Genomic DNA, 21,852 nt, shown 5'->3' on the forward strand with positions numbered 1-21,852 from the left:
AGTGACAAAAAAAAGTCTACCAAGTACTTCATGTAATTGTGTTTGTGCTCAGATACCATAGTGATGGGTGCATTAAATACAAAGATTAAATAAACTAGATATATGGTAATTTTATTATGTGAATCAATATTTTCAGGGCACAAGACAAAAACCACTACATTCATTTTTATATTTGTTATCCTAACAGGATTTGAACCATGGGAGAAATCCATCTGAAAGGTAACAGGTAGGTTTTGTTTTGTTTTGGTTTTTTTGCATATTTCTGTGAGGGAAGTAGCATTCTTGTTCATTAAAATTCAAATAGACACTCATTAATTTTAGTAATAATTGCTGAATTTGAAAACTGGAATAAAACAACCTGCATCAGTGGAGTTATTCAGTACTTATACAGAAGTGTTATAAAGTGCTCTAAAGATATGACAGAGTCCATGTCCAAAAGAGCTTTCTGGTCTAAAGACACAAGAAGGTACAATAGCATCCAAAAGCAAAGAGGAGAGACAGTGTCGGGAGTGATTTCTCTGGTTGGAATGCTTCGCAGACCAAAAGAGACTAGACACCATATTTGAAGTGGGAGGGTGTCTGAGAATTAGAGGCAGCATGAAAGAGGTCAGCAATGTCTCTTTGGCCTCCTTTGGATCTTTGATAAATTAGCTTTATGAACCAAGATGCCAGGGTCTTTCACACTGTGCGCTTCTCCCTTATTCCCTTCCTGTGGAAAAGGGGAGGACTCTACAACATGAAAGGGAAAGTAGGTAAATCAATGTAAGGGTTGTGATCCTAAAGCACAATCTAGCACTTAAAGATCTTACTCACTGAATATCCTTTCTCTCTCTTATATTCCTAAGATTTTCCCTTATATAGTTCTTCCTCTGGGAAAAAAGTATCATTCTATTGCAATTTACATTACTGTTTAAGAAAAAAGGTAACTTTGCTATCTACACAGTGAATATCAACTCATACTTACAAAACAACTTTTTAGGACATAGTAAACAGACTATTGTAGCTAAAATGTTGAACTTATCTGAAAAAGCAGGCAATATTTTATGCTAAAGATACCAGAGAATATGTTGAGGACCTAAAAATAAAATTATTTTTTTTTTAGAAATGGCTCCATAAAGTTTCCACAGGCTGAGGGCTAACTGCAACAGAAGGATTATATGAAAAAAAATCTGGTCATTTTAGTTTTCAGCCATCTGTGGTAACTATGTTGCTCAGGTTTCTTGAAGGTTAAAATATCAACCAAATTAGGAAAAATAGAGAGCTGTGAAGGGTGGCCATTAAAGTGAGATGCTAAATAAACAAGCAAGAGCAGCAGTCTATAAAATTTCCAGTTCCAATATATGAGGCATGTTATACATTTTTTACATTGATTTAAAAATAGGTCCAATATGATACTGATAATTAAATTTATAAAAGTAGCAAAAGGTTTCAAATTATGACAAATCTTTAGCTCAGACATTCAAGATAAATTATTCAGCAGATAAGTATTATTAAAGCACTACTGTTATGAACAACCATACATTTGACAGTTGAAGGGTGTAGCGGGGTGAACACCCGCTCCAGCCTTGAAGGAGTTGGAAAAGCCCTGCAGAGGGCTGGGGCTGCAGAAGGGAGCAAAACCCCGGTGGATTAGTAGAAGTGGCTGCAGCTGGGGCCATGCCACAAACTGAGCAACTAGGTCTTATAAGGTGGCCAGGGCAGCCAGAAACTTAGTAGTCTCACTCTGATTGGAGAGAGAGACAGGCCTGGGTGCTGGGAAACTCACCCGGGGGACCTAGAGTGAGGCAGGACTGGGGAAAGGCCTTGGGGCTGGGAAGCCCTAGGCCAGCAACTCCCCAGGCTGCAGGGCCTGGTTCTAGGCCCACATAGGTATTGGGGTTGCAGAGGGTGGGTAAAGGCAGCCAGTCCAAATCCCTTGTTGCCTGCGATGATTGGCTGATAGACTGCAGTCCACTCCAGGGCGTGGGGGCTAGACGGTGACTGGCAGTAGCCATGACTGAGGCAACGTAGGGATAGGGGGTGGGGGTTCCCCTGGGTGGGGAGACCCAGAGACAGTAGGGTACTGCCAGGGGGGCAGCACCCAAGACAGGGCACTGGGGTCTGGGAGGGACACGGGGGCCCAACAACAGGCCAGACATCTGGCTTGCCAAGGGTACTCTGATGACTGGTGAGCTAATTCCCGAGATGACAAGCAGGAGGCACCGCTGGGTGAGTCTGCGCCTGATTACAAAGGATCACAATTGAGAGCATTATGAAGATTTGCTCAGCATGCAGATAGGTTTACACCCAGGACCATGAATAGTATTCTGATTGGTAAGGAAAATATCCCCTATGTAATGAGTGGAGATAAGATGACTGAACGGAGGGACTAATTTATACTATGCCCTTCAGAAAGACCCTCAAGTTTGCCAAGTGCTCAATCTATTGCAATCTGTCAATCTAAAATATAGAAACATCTGCCACATATTGAATATTTCTGCACATAGAAAATGACATACTGGCTCAAATCAGTGGTCTATCAAATCTAGTACTCTCTCTCTGATAGTCACCAGTTCCAAAGAAAGCAGCATAAACTTCATAATCAGCAACTATGGAATAACCTACTAAGGATGACTAGCCCCTTTAAGAGGAAATGGAGCCAGCCACACCTGTGCCAAAAATAATTACCTGATCCAGCCAAAGGGGGCAGGGCTAAGGAGGATCAGGTGATATCTTAAGGGACACCTGGGCCTTATAAAAGTACAGAGAATTCTGGGTGTGAATAGGCTCCTGTGGAAGGCCCTGACTGACACAGTCTTCAGGGGAAAGGGTCCTCCAGGAGAACCAGCCTGGGGATCCAGTGCTCTATGCCAGAGACCAGAAAGACTGGTATAGGTAACTCAGAAAAGAAACAGGAATAAGGCCCAAAGGGTAGGCTGAAAAGAAGTCCTGAAGGACAGAAGGACCTTTTCGTTTGGGACTTTTTGGTTTGGGACTTGTCTGTTATGTGGCCGGAGGGCTAAGACACATCTCCAGCACAGACTGATGTCTGCAAAGCCGGGGAGACAAACCTCAGGCAAGGAAAGTGAGGCAGGGAGTCCCCAGCCATTGCATGCTCTGCCAGCAGGGGGCTCTACAGGGCAGCTAGTCCCCACAACACCTATCCACAAGGGAAGTTACTTCCCAGCCTGCCTAATTTAATAGTTCCCTTAAGCATGAGGGTTTCTATCACTTCTGAAAAAAAACAACCAACCTCTATCTAATGTAGCTGTTAACTGAAATGGGACTCAATTCTGTCTTTTTAATTGTGTTTATGTAAAGCATCCAAGGATATCCCTGTGAAGGACACTATGTACATGCATTTTGTTGTTCCTGTTTGTCACAATAAAGTCTTGCAAAAATATTTTAAAAATTTAAAAGTACCAAGTTAATCTATGGCATAATGCCAGTGAAGTCAACAAAACTACATCAAGCATGAATTTGGTCCTGTTTGTTTCTAGTTAGCTTCTAGCATCAGAATTTTAATGGTCTAGAAAGTCACAACACTTTAAAAGAAATTATGCCAGTGTCTTAAACAGTGGAACAAATTCCAACTTCATTACTCTCATGCAATGGAACTGAAAACAAAAAGTTTATTGAACTGGATTTTTTCTCCCAGTTTCAGCAGTTTATAGATGTGTATGCAAAATGCACATGCGCCCACAAAAAATGGACAAGTTCACATGCAACTAGAGATCTTCAGAACTGGCTCAGACAATTCCTAGTACAAAACAAAAGTCTGCTTGGGAGTGCATATGGTGTTGGTCTAAAACTGTCCACTATAAATCACATGTTATTGGGGGAAAAAAAATCTCTTTTCTCTGTGTTTCCAATTACAGGTTATGCAGCAGACTCTACATCATACCAGCATCCTAAATAGCTAAATATGTGACAATATATAAAAAAGAATGCCCAAAATGTTAGTGGTGCATGTTTCACAAACTATTAATACAATGTACTTAACCAATTGTACACACACACAAAGTATAAAGTTTTATTGTTTTGTAAAATTGACATCAAGAAAAATTTTTTAGAAAATATCATTATCAGCTCTAATAGAAAAGACAGGCTTTTGTTTTAATTTTTTTCTCTTCCCTTTTACTATATGAATGTTTTCTATAACTGTTTAAAACAGTGGGATTTTGTCAACTGTAACTCCATTCTTCTCATCACTTATTATAGATTTTTTTCTTTTTTGATTCCCTCTGTTTTCCATTAAGTTTCTTATTTTTTTCATCTCTCACCCCCACTATTTTTCCCCCTCTTAATTTTACTTCAGCTGTTTTAATATGCATTTTTTCCCTGTGTACTGTTCTCTTATGCTTCATGTCCACCCTCTTCTTCTCTAGGCCTCTCCCTTTCCTTTTCTCTCCAGAAAAACATGAACACTGTTTTCGTGCCTATTAAGGTGACTTCATATTTCAAAGATAAAAAAGGAATCATCTGAAATATAAATGAAAAAGCTCATGTTTAAAGTACTGCTATCTATAATGTTTTATTCCTGGCATAAAATCATGTGTGTCAAAATGCATACATGAGTATATTGTACACTAATTGCTTGGAAACATTCTTTTTCTGACCAAATACTTCTTAGCAGCTTTAAAACACAGTCAACTCATGTTTCCTCTAGCACCAAATACAGGACATCCCTTAAAACAGTCTCTTATTTCCTTGCTCTCTTCTTCTTTCATTTTCCCTAACACTTCCTTCTCTACCTCTCGCTGCCCAACTCTTTGTCTTTTCCTTCCATCATTTCTTTTTTCTCCTCATGCTCCCATCAGTTTATGGCACTCTTGTACATGTGGCATTCCCAGATTTTCTCCTACACCTCCTTGTTTGCATAGCAGGTGTTCTCTTCTCCTGATCAGACCCATCACTAGCTAAATGTATCCTGCGATAGCCAGTGTTTCTTCTTGATTCTACCAGAGACAGCAGCCAATGCTGCAAAAAGAAGAAACAATGTAGAGCAAGTGAGAGAGAGAGAGAGAAGAGCACTGGTCAGTACAAGGGTGCTCAGCTAGATTTATCTTTCTCAATTAGAGAAAGCAAAGCAGTGAAACAATAATTGTTATCCCTATGCTGCAGCCAACTGGTAAATCCATAAACAGGCAACTCCAATCAGGGCTGGATTAACTCTCCTGTGGGCCCAGGGCTATTAGATTTTGTGGGGCCCCTGTATACAAGTCTTTTTTCCTGGGAGGGAGTTTGGCGCAGGAGGGGGTTGGGGCAGGAGACTGGGGTGCAGGACGGGGTGCAGGCTCCGGCCAGGAGGCATAGCAGGGCACAGGCAGGTTGCCTGCATGCCATGGCCCCATGCTGCTCCCGGAAGTGGCAGGCTGCTAGCACGTCTCTAGGGCCCCTGAGGGGAGGGAAACAGTGTCTCTCGGTGCATTGCCTGCATCTGCAAGTGCCACCTCGATAGCTGGGAACTCTTAGTGGCCCACAGTTGGAGATTGCTGCCTGTGATTTATTTTTGCAGGGCTCCCATTGAGCCAGGACCCTGGGCTGCAGTCTCTAAAGCCTTGGCCTTAATCCGGCCTTGACTCCAATGCAGGAACCTGGAAGCTGCTCCCCAAAAATCAGAACCATTCAAAGAACCCAGGGTTTTGAGAAGTACTAGGGCTGAGCTGATGCTTCTTTAAACTACATACAGGTAACCCAATCCAAAATCCCACATCCAAACAACCCCACACTTTGTGACATTTGAAATACAGATTCAAATTTTGCCATGAGCCTCTCCTCTGCTTTAAACCATTCAGAGAAAATCCCAAACCAGATTAAAACAGGGGATTTGAGTTTTTTGCTCAGGACTGTAAGAAGTATTTGAGTCAAAATAATCTGGTTTCAGTCATAGAAATTTATTTTAGAAATACAGAATCCCATTTAGGCCAGTGTGAATATTCCTCGGAATTAGTTGTCCAGCAGCAGGAAATACGTCAAACGTTTAAGCGTGACCAGTGAGGTTTTTTTTGCTAAAATTTCCCAGAGTTGCTAACAATGCTACTACTCCACAGCAGCTGCACTAGAGTAGAAAGGGCTCCAGACAGCCATTAACATTTCAATCACCTTATTGTCTAACACTGTCCAGAGTAGGTCTACATGATATGGGTACAAGTCCTCACTTGTCCTTTACAAGTCCTCCAAAGAAAATGGAACTATGTCAACATACACCATCCGAGGATCTGGCCCCTGGTGCTTAAAATGCCAGCATCTACCAGCTCCTTTGTCTACATTAGCACATCTAATGTTGCTCCCAGCAGTGGAGTGGTGCTGGTATTAGCAACTGTGGGAAATGTTAGTATAAAAATAAAATCTCAAGTATGGACACAGACTTACAGCGCTGTTTTAGCAAAAATTATCCTAGTTTAGAGGTGGCCTAAGACTACCATCCACTCCACATCAGTGAAGCACAGGGTAAGAGAATATGATTTTAGCTATCAATATTTAGTTACTAAATAAATTGTACTGAGATTTTGCTGTGCACATTATTTCATATCACTCCATTGGTTATCATTGCTTTTGTTTATTAGTATCCATTGAAAGAATGAAATGATTAACTCTAGCATTCATTAAAGAATTAGAAAACAGAGACCCATTGTATTATCCAGGCTACAGGTACAATACACGTTGAACAATACATACTGCTAAACACTCATTGCAATATAATTGGCCCCGATAGAGACCATCCTTTCCAGATTAAGTATCTATTTTACAGTAAAACTGGAACTTTTTTGTATTTTAAAATATAAACCAATGTGGAAAGCAATGTATGCTTGCTGGCAGATGCGTGTGACTGCTCCATATAATGCATCTTATCCTGGATAGCAGGGTCTTGAATTGAAAATCTTTAGTGGAGTTTTGTTGTTCCAAATATATTTTCTTATTAAAACTTTTAAGTTATTATTGGAATGAAAAGTGATGAAAGACAGAAGATTAAACCTTTCCCAATGTATTAAGTAACTCAAAGCAGCGCAAAATTAGTTCTTTAGACTGACTTCACCTCTCTAGTAATGGGCACCCATGGCAATTCAAATTTGGGCAATGGCAGAAAGAATGATATCAAAAGAGACATTGGTGACACATACTCTGAAGGCAAGAGTCTCTGGAATGACACCCTATACTAACAATCAGCATGGGGAGGTCTTACTAGAATCTCCATATTTGGCCCTTACCAGACTGGAACAGAAGTTGGATGCTATCCATATTTTGATGATTTGAACAGAAATTAAATTGGAACAAAAGACTGGTTGTGTAGGGAAATACAGTGAGGGAACAACAACAAAAAATCATTACCCTGCAAGCTCAAACAGATCTGTTAATGAAGGGTAACAACCACCAGTTAGGAAGGAAAATACCATATCTGGAGAACACTCCAAACTATACAATTTATGGTTAGTGAATTTCCCAAAATGTGGATGGTGAATTAATTAGTAAAATTACGCTTGAGCTGTTCAAACTTACTTTCTGGAGCGTGCTTCCCATTTACTGGAATGAGCTGTTCTAACTAATTAGAAATTTATGTATTGAACTTAAAGACATGCAACTGAGTTACTGCAATGTTATGGTTGTTCAGTTACAATCACAAAAAATCAGGATGTGCAAAAGTTAAGGTACCAACAGCAATGGTAACTTTGCTCCATTACACATCCTGTGTGTACTGTAGTCAAGCCCAGATAAAGGCAATCCAGAAACCTAGAGTCACCATGACATCAGGGTCATTTTATGACTTTTTAATAATAAAAAATAAAACTTGGCACTTATATAGCATTTTTTATTCTGGAGATCTCAACAAACTTTACCAAGGTGGAGAAATACATTTATTTTACTAATGGGGAACACAGAGGTGCAGTGACTTGCACTGGGTCATTCAGCAAGTCAATGACAGAGGTGGGATAGTTAATTTAACTAGGCAATATTAGGCCGTGCCCATATGGTTGCCAACCTTGGGAACCCTAGAACAGATGGTTGTCTGGCTCCAGCAGCCATTTGAAGTGCTAACTCAATTAACCCCTGGTAAGAATGAGGGAATCCTGTCTATTTTTATAAATATCATGTGCAACTCAGGTTACCTGCTTAATATTATCCTGCCTGACTGCAAGGAATTAAATCAAAGGAGATTGTCAGAGGGAAAAACAGAAAAATGAAACAATGACAAATAAGGTTCCTTGAGGAAACACTGGGAAAGCTATTAATTGGGGAATAGCCATCTGCCTGGTTCCAGCTAGGCTAGCAAGGTTTACTCTTCCCAGGCCCAAACCTAGGATCAAAGGGAATACTAAAACCCTAAAATACCAAATGAGGGAGGACTGGAGGTTGAATGGGCAGCAGTAGCTGGAGATGAGTCTCTGATAGACAAAGAATGCCACAGGGGCTTTCTGACTCTCCCAGCCCAGGAGCAGAGTGTCTGAGCTCAGCAGACTTCACCCAAAACTTGCAAAGAAAGAATAAAGTTTATGTCAGAACTTGGTGTATGGGCCTTTTGGTGTATCATCCCTTTTCTCTGCTTGAGTGAATAATCAAAGCTTTGTTTTGAAGATGTTTTTGAGTTATTTTAGTAAGTTGCTTGTCACTGGCTCCTGTGAAAGAGATTATTCAGTATCTCAGTTTTATAGGACTTCTGCATTTTGAGTATAAATCCTAGATTATAAACAATTTAAACTCCATTTTAAAATAGTTGTATTAAATTAGTAGGTTTATTTATTATGAAAACCAAAGTGTAAGAATTAGACTTTTTGCAATAAATATATGTATTGATAATATGTATCTGGATCTTCTTATATAATATGACAGCACACAGCAAATACAGAAATATACAAATTTATCTCAATACCTAGAGGAGCGGTTGATCAATCAATCAGACCACAGCTTTCATGTTTTCTGGATAACTTTTACTCCTTCAATATTTTTTAAATGCATCAATAATAAGTTAGATTGCACAAAGCTAACCACCAAGTGGAATATTTTTCATAGTGCTGGGAACAGAACAAACCCACACTGCAGTATCTACTAAGTACTCACCACAGTTTGATGGTTGACTTGGATCACCTCATCCCCTGCATGGATCTTCTTACACTGATCTGCAGGAGACTAAAGGCAAGAGATAACAGTTAATTTGGTAACTGTGAAGGACCAAGAACTAGTAGGGGGGAAAAGACAATAGGCCCTGCCCAAGGAAACTCTATTCTAATAACAATAGTAAATTGTATTTATAAGGTGCTGTGTTTCCTTTTCCAACCACAGTATACATACTAGAACTGTGACTTGGTACTGTAGGGATGGGGAACCTAAACTAGTGATCATCTTCTCCACTGAGCCCTGGTATACTCTATTGCTCACCTCCCTGCAATTTAACTTGTACTACTGTTCTAGCAAATATGAGATTTTGGTGTCAAGCAGCTCAGACTCCATGGGTGTGAGTGCACACAGCTGAATGGAAGGTGCCAGGCACCAGCAGGTACAGCTGAGGTCTTGCACTGTTAAATCAATACAGTTGCCCAAAAAATGTTTGAGAGCACCAAAAATATAGCCAAGAAAACAAAGCAACTAGCCAAACAAATGATCCACTGAAATTTTAGATTTGCAGCCAGTATGATACCTGAAATATCAATAAGTTCGCCTCTTTCATTTGGCAAGGGTGATTTGAAATTAAAAGTATCCTTTGAGAGTTTGACTTTGTTCTTCACTGGCCTTGATAGGTGATTTTCTTAAACTTATTTAAGAGCAGTTCATCTGCTTCAGACTAGACCTTCAAGATAAAATATGCTCAATTGTCATAACTTTGGTTGCTTTGGGCTGGACCATATATTTATTTAAGTATAACCCAGGCAGTTTACAATAAAGCAAATATAGACTAAGGCTCTGGATTGGACAGAGCACTTCAGCATGTGCTCAAGATCTCACTGACTCCAGTGAGCTCTAAGTATGTGCCTCAGTCCTTTGAGAAATATGGAGGGACTTCAGCACTTGTGTAAGTGCTTTGCTGAGTCAGGGCCTAAAAAAGAAACAAGATTAATTCTATCATTGAAACTGGACTAAAAGTACAAAGAAAACCAGCATGTAGTGACCCAAATATTCTGAATTAAATAAAAACAAAGGGTTGGGATGGGGGCTATTTTAGGAAGAGCCCGGATTATGAAAAGGAATGTAGTGTTGTGTTACCAGAGCAGTAAATCTAGAAGTAAAGTGAGCTTTTTTCACTTTCCCAGAAAAACTTCTAAGTAAACCTGCTCAAAAATACTAGGAATATCCTTGCTGAAATAAACTTTATAATAACTCTAAAAGCTTCATTCAGAAAAGCACCTAGGACATGTGTAGGTGGGAATGTTTTAAATCTTTTATTTTTAAATGTTGAAATGGCAAATACCTTTATGAAATGCATACTTGCAAAGATGTTCTATAAACATTCAAGTCCTAATACAGCTCCTAATATCATTCCTATGTAAATGGTAAAATGTTTAAGGATTAGATTAAAAAACTCTTGTAATAATTTTATTGGAATATTGAAATAACATGAATTTAAAATATGTTAATCTCCTGTTAATCACCAAATGATTAGAACATGTATTCCTGGAGAGGAGATGGAAGTTAAATATTGGTAAATTAATTAATTTGATAGAAAAATTCTTAATATTCATTAATTGGCCTATTTTAAGACAGCTCCTTGAATGGCAAATGGCTTCTTCCAAGTTACTGATTTAGATATTTTCGTCTATTTCATAGAATTTAATTAAATAGCTTTGCTCAATTATAAACTGTCTGGTTGTTCTTGCTAATAACCAAGAAGAGCCACCTTTCCTTAAACAGAAGTATTTTGCCCATTCATAAATATTTTAAGTTATCTAAGGACTGACTAAGACCGGCTTCACAATAATTTTGGGAAATAAGACCTTGGTCTCCATTTAACAAAAGAAAAGTGCCCCAGCAAATGCAGGCTCACTCTCACAGGTGTAAACTCTGTTAAAAGCTCTGCACAGAGAGATGTACAGAAGACACTGTAATGGAAGTAACCAATTTGTCATTTGTGGGGGGAGGGTTATGTTTTCTTTTTTTTTCTTTAATACAAAATAGCCATGGCTGTTAACTGTAATTATTTTTCTTGATCTCAGTCATGATGTCCCATGAGGTGGAACAGGAACAGAAAAGAACCTGTGACTAAAATACCGGGAGTCACACCTCTGAGATGGCAGTTAGAGAAACAATTAGTAAGAGCTGGCTTACCATTCTCTGCTTCACTAAACTAAATTTTTAGTATTTTTAAAATAAAATTAATTGGCATTCAACAATTTAAAATTGCCCTATTTTACCATATCCTCCCTACCGTTGCGTGCTTCAGATGTTGACAGTCAGATATTCTTGGACCTCAGCGAGAGTAATAGTATATAGCAGCCAAGAGTTCAGAAAATGTGAAAATCCATAATTTATACAGCGTTTCAAACATCATTGAAACCCAAACCTTTCTCCCTGAGAAAGATAGCCTTTGATCTAATATCATCTGTAGACATAACAGGCTTTCTCAGTAAAATTCTTGTGAACTAGACATCCGAACTAAGGTAGAGATTGTGTGGTTTAAGTGACATATTTAGCACATGGATTAAAAAACTGCTGTCTATAGCCACCTTTTCAGTGTTACTGCAGGGTGTGGTGACAGCTGAACAAACCTATATTTTTACTGTGGATGAACAAAAGGCATTTCCATTCATCAGTCAAGGGATTTACAGCCATAAGCAAGTTTATGACTGCTATTTTTGATAAAACACTTGATATAATTTTCAGAAGTGAAGAATAATCATTTAAGGGAAGTGTATTTAATAAGAGTGTGTCATATGATGTTACTTCCTTTTTTGGTTGTGGTTATAAGAAAATGATTTAAGTAAGAAGACGAATGAATTAATATCCCAGTCCTTCACACTTCCTCTCTGCAGCCACATGCACTGCTGGCTAACCAAGGTTAAACACAAACTAAAAGAGGATATATTTATAGGAGCCCACTGTTAAAATATTGACAGCACATGTTTGTTTTTTATTACTACTTCTATTTTCACTAGTATATAATATTTCAGATCTCAAAAACTTCAGTGTATTTATTGGATTTAGGTCACAACATCCTGGAGATATATATAGGTAAATATTTCTATTTTACAGATGTGGAATGGAAACCGAGTTTATTCTGCATCTTACATTGGGCAGTAGCTTATCTGCGTAAGGTTGCACTGGTTTCAGTGGGACTACTAGAGGAATAAGAAGCTACTCAATGAGTTAGTAAGGTTGACAGAAAAAGGCTGCAAGCAAATTTGAGCAAAAGCTTGTATACCAAGTTGACAGCAGCCAAGGAGAGAATACCATGATTTCTTACTGCACTAACCGCTGGGCCACCAGTCTTCCCACTTTCTGAATGCTGAGGCAAAATGTAATCCATCTCTAGGCAGGCATTATCTAGTAATCACTCTGAGCGTTCAACTATCCCCAGTTTATATATCTTGTTATGTTGAGGGTTTGGAAAAAACTCGCTAGAGCTGGTGGATATAACAAGCACCTGCCGTTTAGGCAAAACGAGGGGCTGGTTTTCACAACGGAGAGATCGACGTGGCTGCAATTGATGCAGCAGAGGTCAATTAAGCAGGTCTACTTAAGACCCTCTAAATCGATGGCAGAGCGCTCTCTGGTCGACCCCGGTACTCCACCTCTCCAAAAAGAGTAAGGGAAGTCAACCAGACAGCGTCTCCTGTCGACACAGTGCAGTGAGGACACTGGGGTAAGTTGACCTAAGCTACGTTGACTCCAGCTACATTATTCATGTAGCTGGAGCAGTGTAACTTAGGTTGACTTACCCCAGTAGTGAAGACAAGCCCAAGGGAATAATTAAATGACACTTTGTTTAAAGATAGCTGAAACAATAAGAGCGATCACCCAAAACACAGACAGTATGTAAGGCCGCTCAGGAATCTGAACTGTATGGATGGAAGGGTTTTACTGTGGACTGAATGTAAAAGCAAGAGCCGAGGACAGATCTGAAGTGGCAGAAACACCATGAAAGCATGGAGACAGGAGGAAAGGCTAAGATGCAGCCAGAGACGCCCTGAGTAGCATGACCCTACCAAAATGCTTAGGGAGGGAGCTTTTGGGTAAATTGCAGCTGGAAGGAGGCTTGAGACTGCGAGCAAAGAAATTGCCTCCTGCTATTTGAGTCCTACTCTGTTCAAGGAAACAAGATTTTATGTTCACTCTTTGTAAATAAACAGAATTGTATCAAAGAAATACCTGATTCCATCATCAATTTCTCCTCCGAATGGATACTATCTGCGAGACCTGTGGCTCTCAACCTTTTCAGACTACTATACTCCTTTCAGGAGTCTTGTGAATGCCTCAAGTTTCACCTCACTTAAAATTACTTGCTTACAAAATCAGACATAAAAATAGTAAAAAAGCCATAGCACATTATTACTGAAAAATCATTTACTTTCTCATTTTTTCATATAATTATAAAATAAATTGGAATATAAGTATTGTACTTACATTTCATTGTATAGTATATAGAGCAGTGGTGGGCAACCGGTGGTCCATCAGGGTAATCCGCTACTGGGCCAGGAGACAGTTTGTTTACACTGACCAGCCACAGGCTCAGCCCCCTGCAGCTCCCCAGTGACTGCGGTCTGCCATTCCCAGCCAATGGGAGCTGCAGGAAGTGGTGGCCCGCACGTCCCTGCAGCCTGCACTGCTTCCGACAGCTCCCATTGGCTAGGAACAGCTAACCGCGGCCCCTGGGAGCTGCAGGCGGCCGTGCCTGTGGACGGTCAATGTAAACACACTGTCTTGCGGCCCGCCAGTGGATTACCCTGATAGGCTGTGTGTGGCCCGTGGGCCACAGGTTTCCCACCACTGATATAGAGCAGCATAAAGAAGTCATTGTCTGTATGAAATTTCAGCTTGCACTGACTTTGCTAGTGCTTTCTATGTAGCCTGTTGTAAAACTAGGCAAGTATCTAAATGAGTTAAAGTACCCTTTGGAAGATCGCTGCCTGTCCCCAGGGATACTTGTACCCCTGGTTGAGAACCATTGTGCTAGATCCTGGATTTTGGCTAACTTCTCAAATCAAAAGGGGTAACAGTATTATTAGTCTACTTGCTGGGTCACCCATAAGTACTTTTAGGACATTTGCAGGTACAGGATATTTCATCTCTATTTCTAGACCGTAAAGTCATTGTGTATTAAATGGTTACACTCACAATGAATGGGAGGTGGCTGTGGAAGGGACAGAAATACTGTTCCCAATTTGTTAGATTTCAATTAACATTAGTTGTAAAAGTTAAGATTTGGCTCGTGTTCCTTTTAGGTTCAATTTCTGACTTTGACAAAGCTGAGTTATTTTCTTTTAAAATTAAATTGTGGCTCTGGGGTCAATTATCCCTTCAAAAGGGATGATAAATCAGTTTACTGAAATGCTAAGAATAAAGGTCTTTGAAGTTGCTTTATTTCATGAAACATTTTTTAGCAGAAACAAAAAAGCAACTCTTGGTGGTGTCCTGCTTCCTTATGTTAGCAACACAGCAGTTTGCAAACTGGAAATTAGCCTCTAAAATATTTATGGTTTTCACTTGGTCTACTGACAAATTTTTCTTTTTAAAGAGTTTGTGACTTGTTTTAATAAGACATGCTTCCCCCTTCCCTTTTAAAAGTATATTTTAAAAAAAAACTGTAATAAGGAAATAGACAAATGATTTCATTTAGTTCATGAAAGACAGTGTGCACTACATTCAGCCACCAACAGCATATCGCTAACAGGAAATGTTTTGAAAAACCATCTCAGTGCTATTATGTTTATCATAAACCAGAAGACACAGAAAATTGGTTCACATCTTAAACATGAAAAGACAGACTCTTTAAAAAAAAAATCCGAGCCAAGCTTCACAAACCAAACACCAAGTCATAAAGAATAAAGAGACATGAAAGAAGAACAGGATCACTGAGAATTTTAACTAATGAGGAATTTTTTAAATTCAGTATAATACTTGACTAGAAACCACTGACTTGAATGATGATATTGAAACAACAGTGAAACAATACATACAGATGCACTGAATTAACTGAAAACAAATCAGAGAAAGGAATGGCATCACAGCAATAGAAGATATATCAAATATTTTATGTGAATTATGACATTTGCCACATTAGAAGTATACACTGTATAGGCCATGGCCCAAACTACAGAAATGATAAGTCAGATTATTTCAGCTCAACAGCACTAGGAACTGTCTTATTTCTCCACTTACTTACCTTGGCTGCATTGCTAAGGCTTACAAGTGCTAGCCACAGATGTGTTAGGCACATAGGTTGAAAATTCATCCATCATAATAAGGGCTACATTGGGAGCAGGTGGCTGAACAAGAGGCTTGCAGGGGAAATTCAAAGCCACTGTACACAATGGAATTAAGTTTCATTCCAGTTGCAATTGCCAGTGAGGAGAGGTATTTCACAGGAGTTCCATGAAGGGCTGCTGGGTACATGATTATGTATATCCAAATGTCCACTAATCCTCTATATAGATAGCGCAGAAGTATCATGGCCCCCATTTCATAACAGAGGATGCAGAAGTGGCTACAGAGGACGTCTGAGGGTATGTTTACACTACAAAATTAGGTCAAATTTATAGAAATCGATTTTTTAGAAATCATTTTTATACAGTTGATTAAGACCATTAAGACCATTAATTCAGCAGAGTGCGTCCATAGTTCCAAGGCTACTGTTGACTTCTAGAGCATTGCACTGTGGTAGCTATCCCACAGTTCCCACAGTCTCTGCCACCCATTGGAATTCTGGGTTGAAATCCCAATGCCTGATTGGTCAAAAACACTGTCACAGGTGGTTCTGGGTATATGTCGTCAGGCCCCGCCCCCCGCAAAAGCAACAGCAAACGATCATTTCTCGCCTTTTTTCCTGGGTTACCCTGGGTTACCCATGCAGACGCCATACTACAGCAAGCATGGAGCCCACTCAGTTCACCATCACTGTATGTCTCCTGGGTGTTGGCAGACGTGGTACTGCATTGCTACACAGCAGCAGCTCATTGCCTTTTGGCAGCAGAAGGCGCATTACAATTGGTAGCCATCATCGTCGTCTCCTGAGTGCTCTTTTAGTCGACCTCAGTGAGGTTGGTCAGGGCACCTGGGCAGACATGGGTGCTTCTGGCAGACTTCGGTGAGGTCTATCAGGAGCGCCTGGACATAAATGGGAGTGACTCCAGGTCATTCTCTTTTTAAGTTTCGTCTCCTGGAGATTCAGTTCTGCCTGCAGTCATACTGCACCGTCTTCTGGCAAGCAGCCAGGAGACAACGATGACTAGCAATCGTACTGCACTGTCTGCTGCCAGCCTAAGATGTATAAGAGAGATGGAGTGGATCAAAACAAGAAAGAGATCAGATTTGTTTTGTATTCATTTGCTCCCCCCCTCCCTCCATGAAATCAACAGCCAACAATTGTTTTGGTGAGGTCTGTCTGGGACACCTTGAAAAGTTTAATGAAGATTCAATCCCACTTGGCATAGCAGGAGGAGGGATAGCTCAGTGGTTTGAGCATTGGCCTGCTAAACCCAGAGTTTTGAGCTCAAATCCTTGAGGGGGCCATTCTGTGTAACAGTTGTGTGTGTTTCTCCTTGATGTAAACCCACCCCCTTTGGTGATTTTAATTCCCTGTAAGCCATGTCATTATTCGACCCTCCCTCAGTACTGCTGCAGGTCCCTGTTATAGCTTCTGTTCTTCATGCTCTTGGAGATTTTTTCAAATGTTTGGGCATTTCGTCTTCTGGAACGGAGTTCTCATAGCACGGATTCATCTCCCCATACAGCGATCAGACCTAGTATCTCCCGTACGGTCTATGCTGGAGTTCTTTTGTGATTCTTGGACTCCACCATGGTCACTTCTGCTCATGAGATCTGCACTCACCTGCAGATTGCCACGCTGGCCAAACAGGAAATGAGATTCAAAAGTTCATGGGCCCTTCCCTGTCTACCTGGCCAGTGCATCTGAGTTGAGAGCGTTGTCCAGAGTGGTCAAAATGGAGCACTCTGGGATAGCTCCTAGAGGCCGATACAGTCGAATTGCAATGACACTACCCTAGACTACCCCAAATTTGACCCGGCAAGGTCGATTTAAGTGCTAATCCCCTCATTGGGGAAGGAGTACAGAAATCAATTTTAAGAGCTCTTTAGTCGAAAAAAACAGCTTGGTTGTGTGGACGGCTGCAGGGTTAAATTGATGTAACGCTGCTAAATTCGACCTAAACTCTTAGTGTAGACCAGGGCTGAGTTAACCTAGGGTCTGTTTACACACTGGGGTATGTATTATATCCCCCAAAACCTCATATAGTTCTCTTACACAAAGTCTGTTTATTTTGCTTTTTCCATGATGAAAAGCAAGTTGGGCCTGGTATAAGCTTAATGGTCTATATTATGGCCATGGAAACCCTATATAGCTTGTGTTTGTTTTGATTTCAGCATCACTATTAGGTATTATTTGTATTACCATAGTGCCTATGAGCCCCAGGCCTGGACAAGGACTCTATTGTGTGAGGCACAGTACAAGCATAGAACAAAAAGATAGTCCTTGACCCAAAGAATTTACAGTCTAAGTACATGACAAGAGACAACAGATAGATACAGACAAACAATGGGAGAGTACAAGGGAACACAAACAATACTGGTCTGTATGCTAGGCGGTGGACTTAGCGCACCAGCAGCCTCCCTGTTGTCAAGCATTTTGTAGGCCTCATGGCAAAGGAGATTTTTAAGGAGAGTTTTGAAGGAGGATAGTGAATTAGTTTTGTGGAGGATTATTGGGAACTTTTTCCAAACATGAGGGCCAGTGTGGGAGAAAACACGAAGGTGCTTGTTTGAAAGTTAGCAATGGAGGTGGACATCATAGGCTGATCAAAGGCAGGAATCAACATTTTGATATTGACATCAACTTCCTGATATCAGAATCGACCTGTTCTTGGCTGTTCTCTTCTTGAACTCAAACAAGTGCCTCTATCACAACTTCCTTTTCTTTCCCTTCCCAAATTCCTACCTCCCTTATTCTCCATCTACCTCTCACTTTCCTTCATTCTGCTCCTTCCCTCACTCCATTTCTGCCCCATCCCTTACTTTTCTTCTATTCAACTCTTCCATTGCACTGTTGTCCATTATCTTTCCATGCCCATGTGTTCATGCTCTCCACTACCTCCTGCACTCCCAAGTAAAGCCCATTAACCACTTCAGTTCATTGCACCATATTTTAAATTAAAGAAAACATAACTGTATTCACCACGGTTTGTGCACAAAGGTAAGTACTGGAATGATCTTATCATTATAACTCCTTCTTTGTCTCCAACACAGTTGTATCTTTCCTACGAGTTCCCCTCTGAACCACCTAACTTTTGCATCCATCTTCTGCTCTGGCACACCAGCCTCTTTCTCCTTCTGTGGGCACACTGAGATGAACTAGACTTTAGAAAGGCAGAGAAGAAAAAGAGGTGAGGAGCTCATGGGCTAAGAGGAGAAAGCGAGGGAATGAGCATCTTTAGGGGATTGGAAAAGGGGATCTGCCAGGACAGAGAAGAGGGAAACTTCAGGGGCAGAGAAGAAGGGTGTGTTATAATTCAATCACAAGAATTCTTGTTCATCAAGCAGAATGAAAACAGCAGGCATAGAAAACTCTTGCACACTAATTCCTCATTTACCCAGCATTCCTATGTCCTGAGAGATTACCAAATTATTTTTCAAAATGACTGATATCAACCTTCAGTTTTCTTACTTCATTGCTCAAAGTATATTGAATTCTTTCAGCTTTTCACACCTCAAACAAGCACCTCGCTGTAAATAATTCTTCTCCCTTAGGATGTTGATAGTCATATTATTAAATATAATGTTTACTGAAAATAAAAAGATCATTTTGACCTTCTGTACTAAAAAGTACAACTGTGTCATCTCTGCGTAGCTAGCTATACACGTTCCTCCTTAAAAATTGAAAAATACTTCCTAAATGTTTTATGAACCATCCAAGGAAGACTGAAATTGGCCTGATGCCATTAATTTCTTGACAGTACAATGGGATGCACATTAATGTGGTTTTACGTAAAAAATAGAGAAACTATTGTGAACTAGATACATTTCCAGTGAAAATGTCCCTTTTAGTTCTATGCTGAAACACAACGCCCTGAAAAGTCTCCCTTGAATATCAACATCTTTTTGCTTCTTTTACATCTACCTCCATTTTCCTCATGGATTTGTCTCCCAAAACATTAAAAGCTAATGGAGAGTGAAAGCTTGTTAGCATCACTTTGCAAAAACCTGCACTTTAAGCTGCAATTCCCCAGAGACAATAATGTGCTTTGCACAAAGGTTAGTTTGCTCCTAAACTTCTCTTTCTCTAAGGATGTACCTCACTTGAAGATGTAGCAGCAGCACATATCACAGATTTTCTCCTATCGTTTTGGATTTGCATGGTAAGCATTAGATAATTTACCAAGATATTTCACATCTTCCAGCTCAGGTTGCTGTATGTACTGCTTTCTTCTATGGCATTAGTTAACTACAATTTGGACTCATTTTTCTACCTAGGTGAATACAGATGATATGTGATTACTCATGCTGACGTAGTGACAGATTTTAGTACATCAAGTTTCATCAAGGGCAAATCTTATGAAAAGCTCCAAACAAAATGTTTTAGAGCCCAGAATAAAAGTTTGAAATGAACATAGTTTAATGGCTAAATGTATTTAAAAAACTATAGAGTTTTTACACATGGGAAGGGGGTATATAACATATCCTGTCCCTCAGGAAAAGACACACCACCATGGTTTACTAAGTGTTTCCTCTCTATGAACAAGTTTCAACTTCAATTAAAGAGACAGATCAAGCAAAGTGAGAGAAACCTGCCACCAAAAATTAAGCAGAAGCATTAAAAAAAAGGGAGAGAATGGTACATAAACTAACCCAGCTGGATGGGTTTATTGATATGCTTGCTCTGTTATTTGAAGACTGATGCCCTCTGTATTATTTGAAGACAAGAATTATGCAAACCTAACCAAATCCTCTTCATTATGTATCGATCAGTAATCTAGATGGAATATCGCTGTAATATCTAAGCAGCTCCATTTGGAATATATGGAAATTTAAGCCCTGAACTTGCAGAGAGCTTTGCATAGGTAAATGGATCTGTCTGGGGAGAACTCTTTGCAGAATTAAGGTCTTAAACCACACCTGCAGACTCAAAGAAACTACTCACAAAATATAATACCTATAAAAACCAAACTGTAATAGTCTGGTCAGAACACAGGCAACTGAAAAGAGAAGTTTTGTGTCTCCAATTTCTTGGGGGCCAACTCATATACAACTCACTGAAAAAAGGAGTATAAGCACTAGATGATGCAATAAGTTCTAAATGAGGAATCAAAGCTGTCTTGAAGCAGGATCTAAAGTCCCAATGAAGAAGTAAAAAATGAGTAATTTTCTCACCTATGCTTCAGACTAATTAGAATTCAGATGGGAAGAAGACAGACTTAGCCAGGTATGGGGAAACACCTGTCTGTCCTCAGAACTAATTAATCCATCTCATTCTCTCCCTCTCAGCTCCTTTTGGCTGTTTTATATCCCCCCTAGCCCATCAGCAATGTGCTGCCAATTAGAGTAACTGGCATCCTTCCATACAGCTCTTGATGATCTATCTACTCATTAGTAAATGGCTCATGGGCACTCAGGTGGTTCCCATCCCCACATAATCCGGGGTGCTTTTGTACACTCATCTTGTTCTTTAAAACAGGGTTTCCTTCTGTTTCTAATTAAGTCCTATGTGGTATCCATTCTTTCTCAATTTTTGCCTTAAGGAAAACTGGTGGGGATGGCAAGAAGACAGGGACTCTTTACAACATTAAATCTTAAGACAAATAAGAGAATTCATTATATTCAACTTCATTATCCTAGTGTTGTAATTCAGCTGCCAGAGTTTGTATGGGCATATGGTTTTCATTCAGTATGAGTTCTCATGACAAAAAACTTTGTGTCATTTAGGTTGACCTCATTGTAAGAGATACAGGATCTACTCAAGATACTAGTCATCACTTATAACCTTGCCAACTGCCTTAGATAACTAATAGCATTACCTCAGTATCTGTAGTATTCTCTATAGTATATGCTCAGAATTTAAGATAAACCTGCAAAATAATGAGTGGCTTTATGCATCTATGGTGAAAATGGAAATTTTATAAAAGGGTGATCACTGTAGGAGCTGGCTAGCATATGGAAGCCATACTTGCTTTTCAGCAAACAGAAAGTTGACTGCTTGTTAACGCAGACTTTCTATTCAAGTTTTTACACCATGCCTATCACCATAATATCCGAGTATCCAGTATCTGAGACCTCCCATAAGTGATGAAGGCAAGCAATAAGGCATAGCTGGGGACTAACAAAATAGTCCATTAGAACAGCTACCTGATATTTTGAAAGTGGAAAACTATTGAGAAGGTAAAACTCACCACACCTAGTTAATACAGGAATGGGTTTTAAGAGATGCTGGGAAATGAGGATTTTGGTTATGTACATTAATTTATTTTTTATTTCTATTTTCACCCCTTTTGACCTGAGCAGCTAGCCAATATTCAGGGTCTTTTTGCTGTTAAGAGGAGAAATTGATGAGAGAGTCAGGTATTTATTTGATGCAAACCTATTTTCTACAAAGAAGGTACACAAAGTCCTGTTTCCCTGAACACAGTTGAAATGAACAACAGCAGGCAGTTTCCTTGCTCAAAATTCCTAGGTTCTTTTCAGCTGCCCCAAAGCAGCTCTCTCTCTCTTGGCTTCCTCCTA

The 21,852-nt window shown here is 39.8% G+C and overlaps 1 protein-coding gene across 1 annotated transcript in view; it reads right to left on the reverse strand.

The window, feature by feature from the left end:
• The window catches only part of LOC116816345 (connector enhancer of kinase suppressor of ras 2-like), a 518,029-nt gene that overhangs the window by 220,002 nt on the left and 276,175 nt on the right, over window positions 1-21,852 (reverse strand). Inside the window, exon 8 of the mRNA XM_075068744.1 lies at window positions 9,037-9,105. Within this exon, the coding sequence (XP_074924845.1) occupies window positions 9,037-9,105 (69 nt within the window). The remainder of the gene's footprint in view (window positions 1-9,036; window positions 9,106-21,852) is intronic.

Source organism: Chelonoidis abingdonii, chromosome 8 (genome assembly GCF_003597395.2).
Source record: "Chelonoidis abingdonii isolate Lonesome George chromosome 8, CheloAbing_2.0, whole genome shotgun sequence".
NCBI lineage: Eukaryota > Metazoa > Chordata > Testudines > Testudinidae > Chelonoidis > Chelonoidis abingdonii.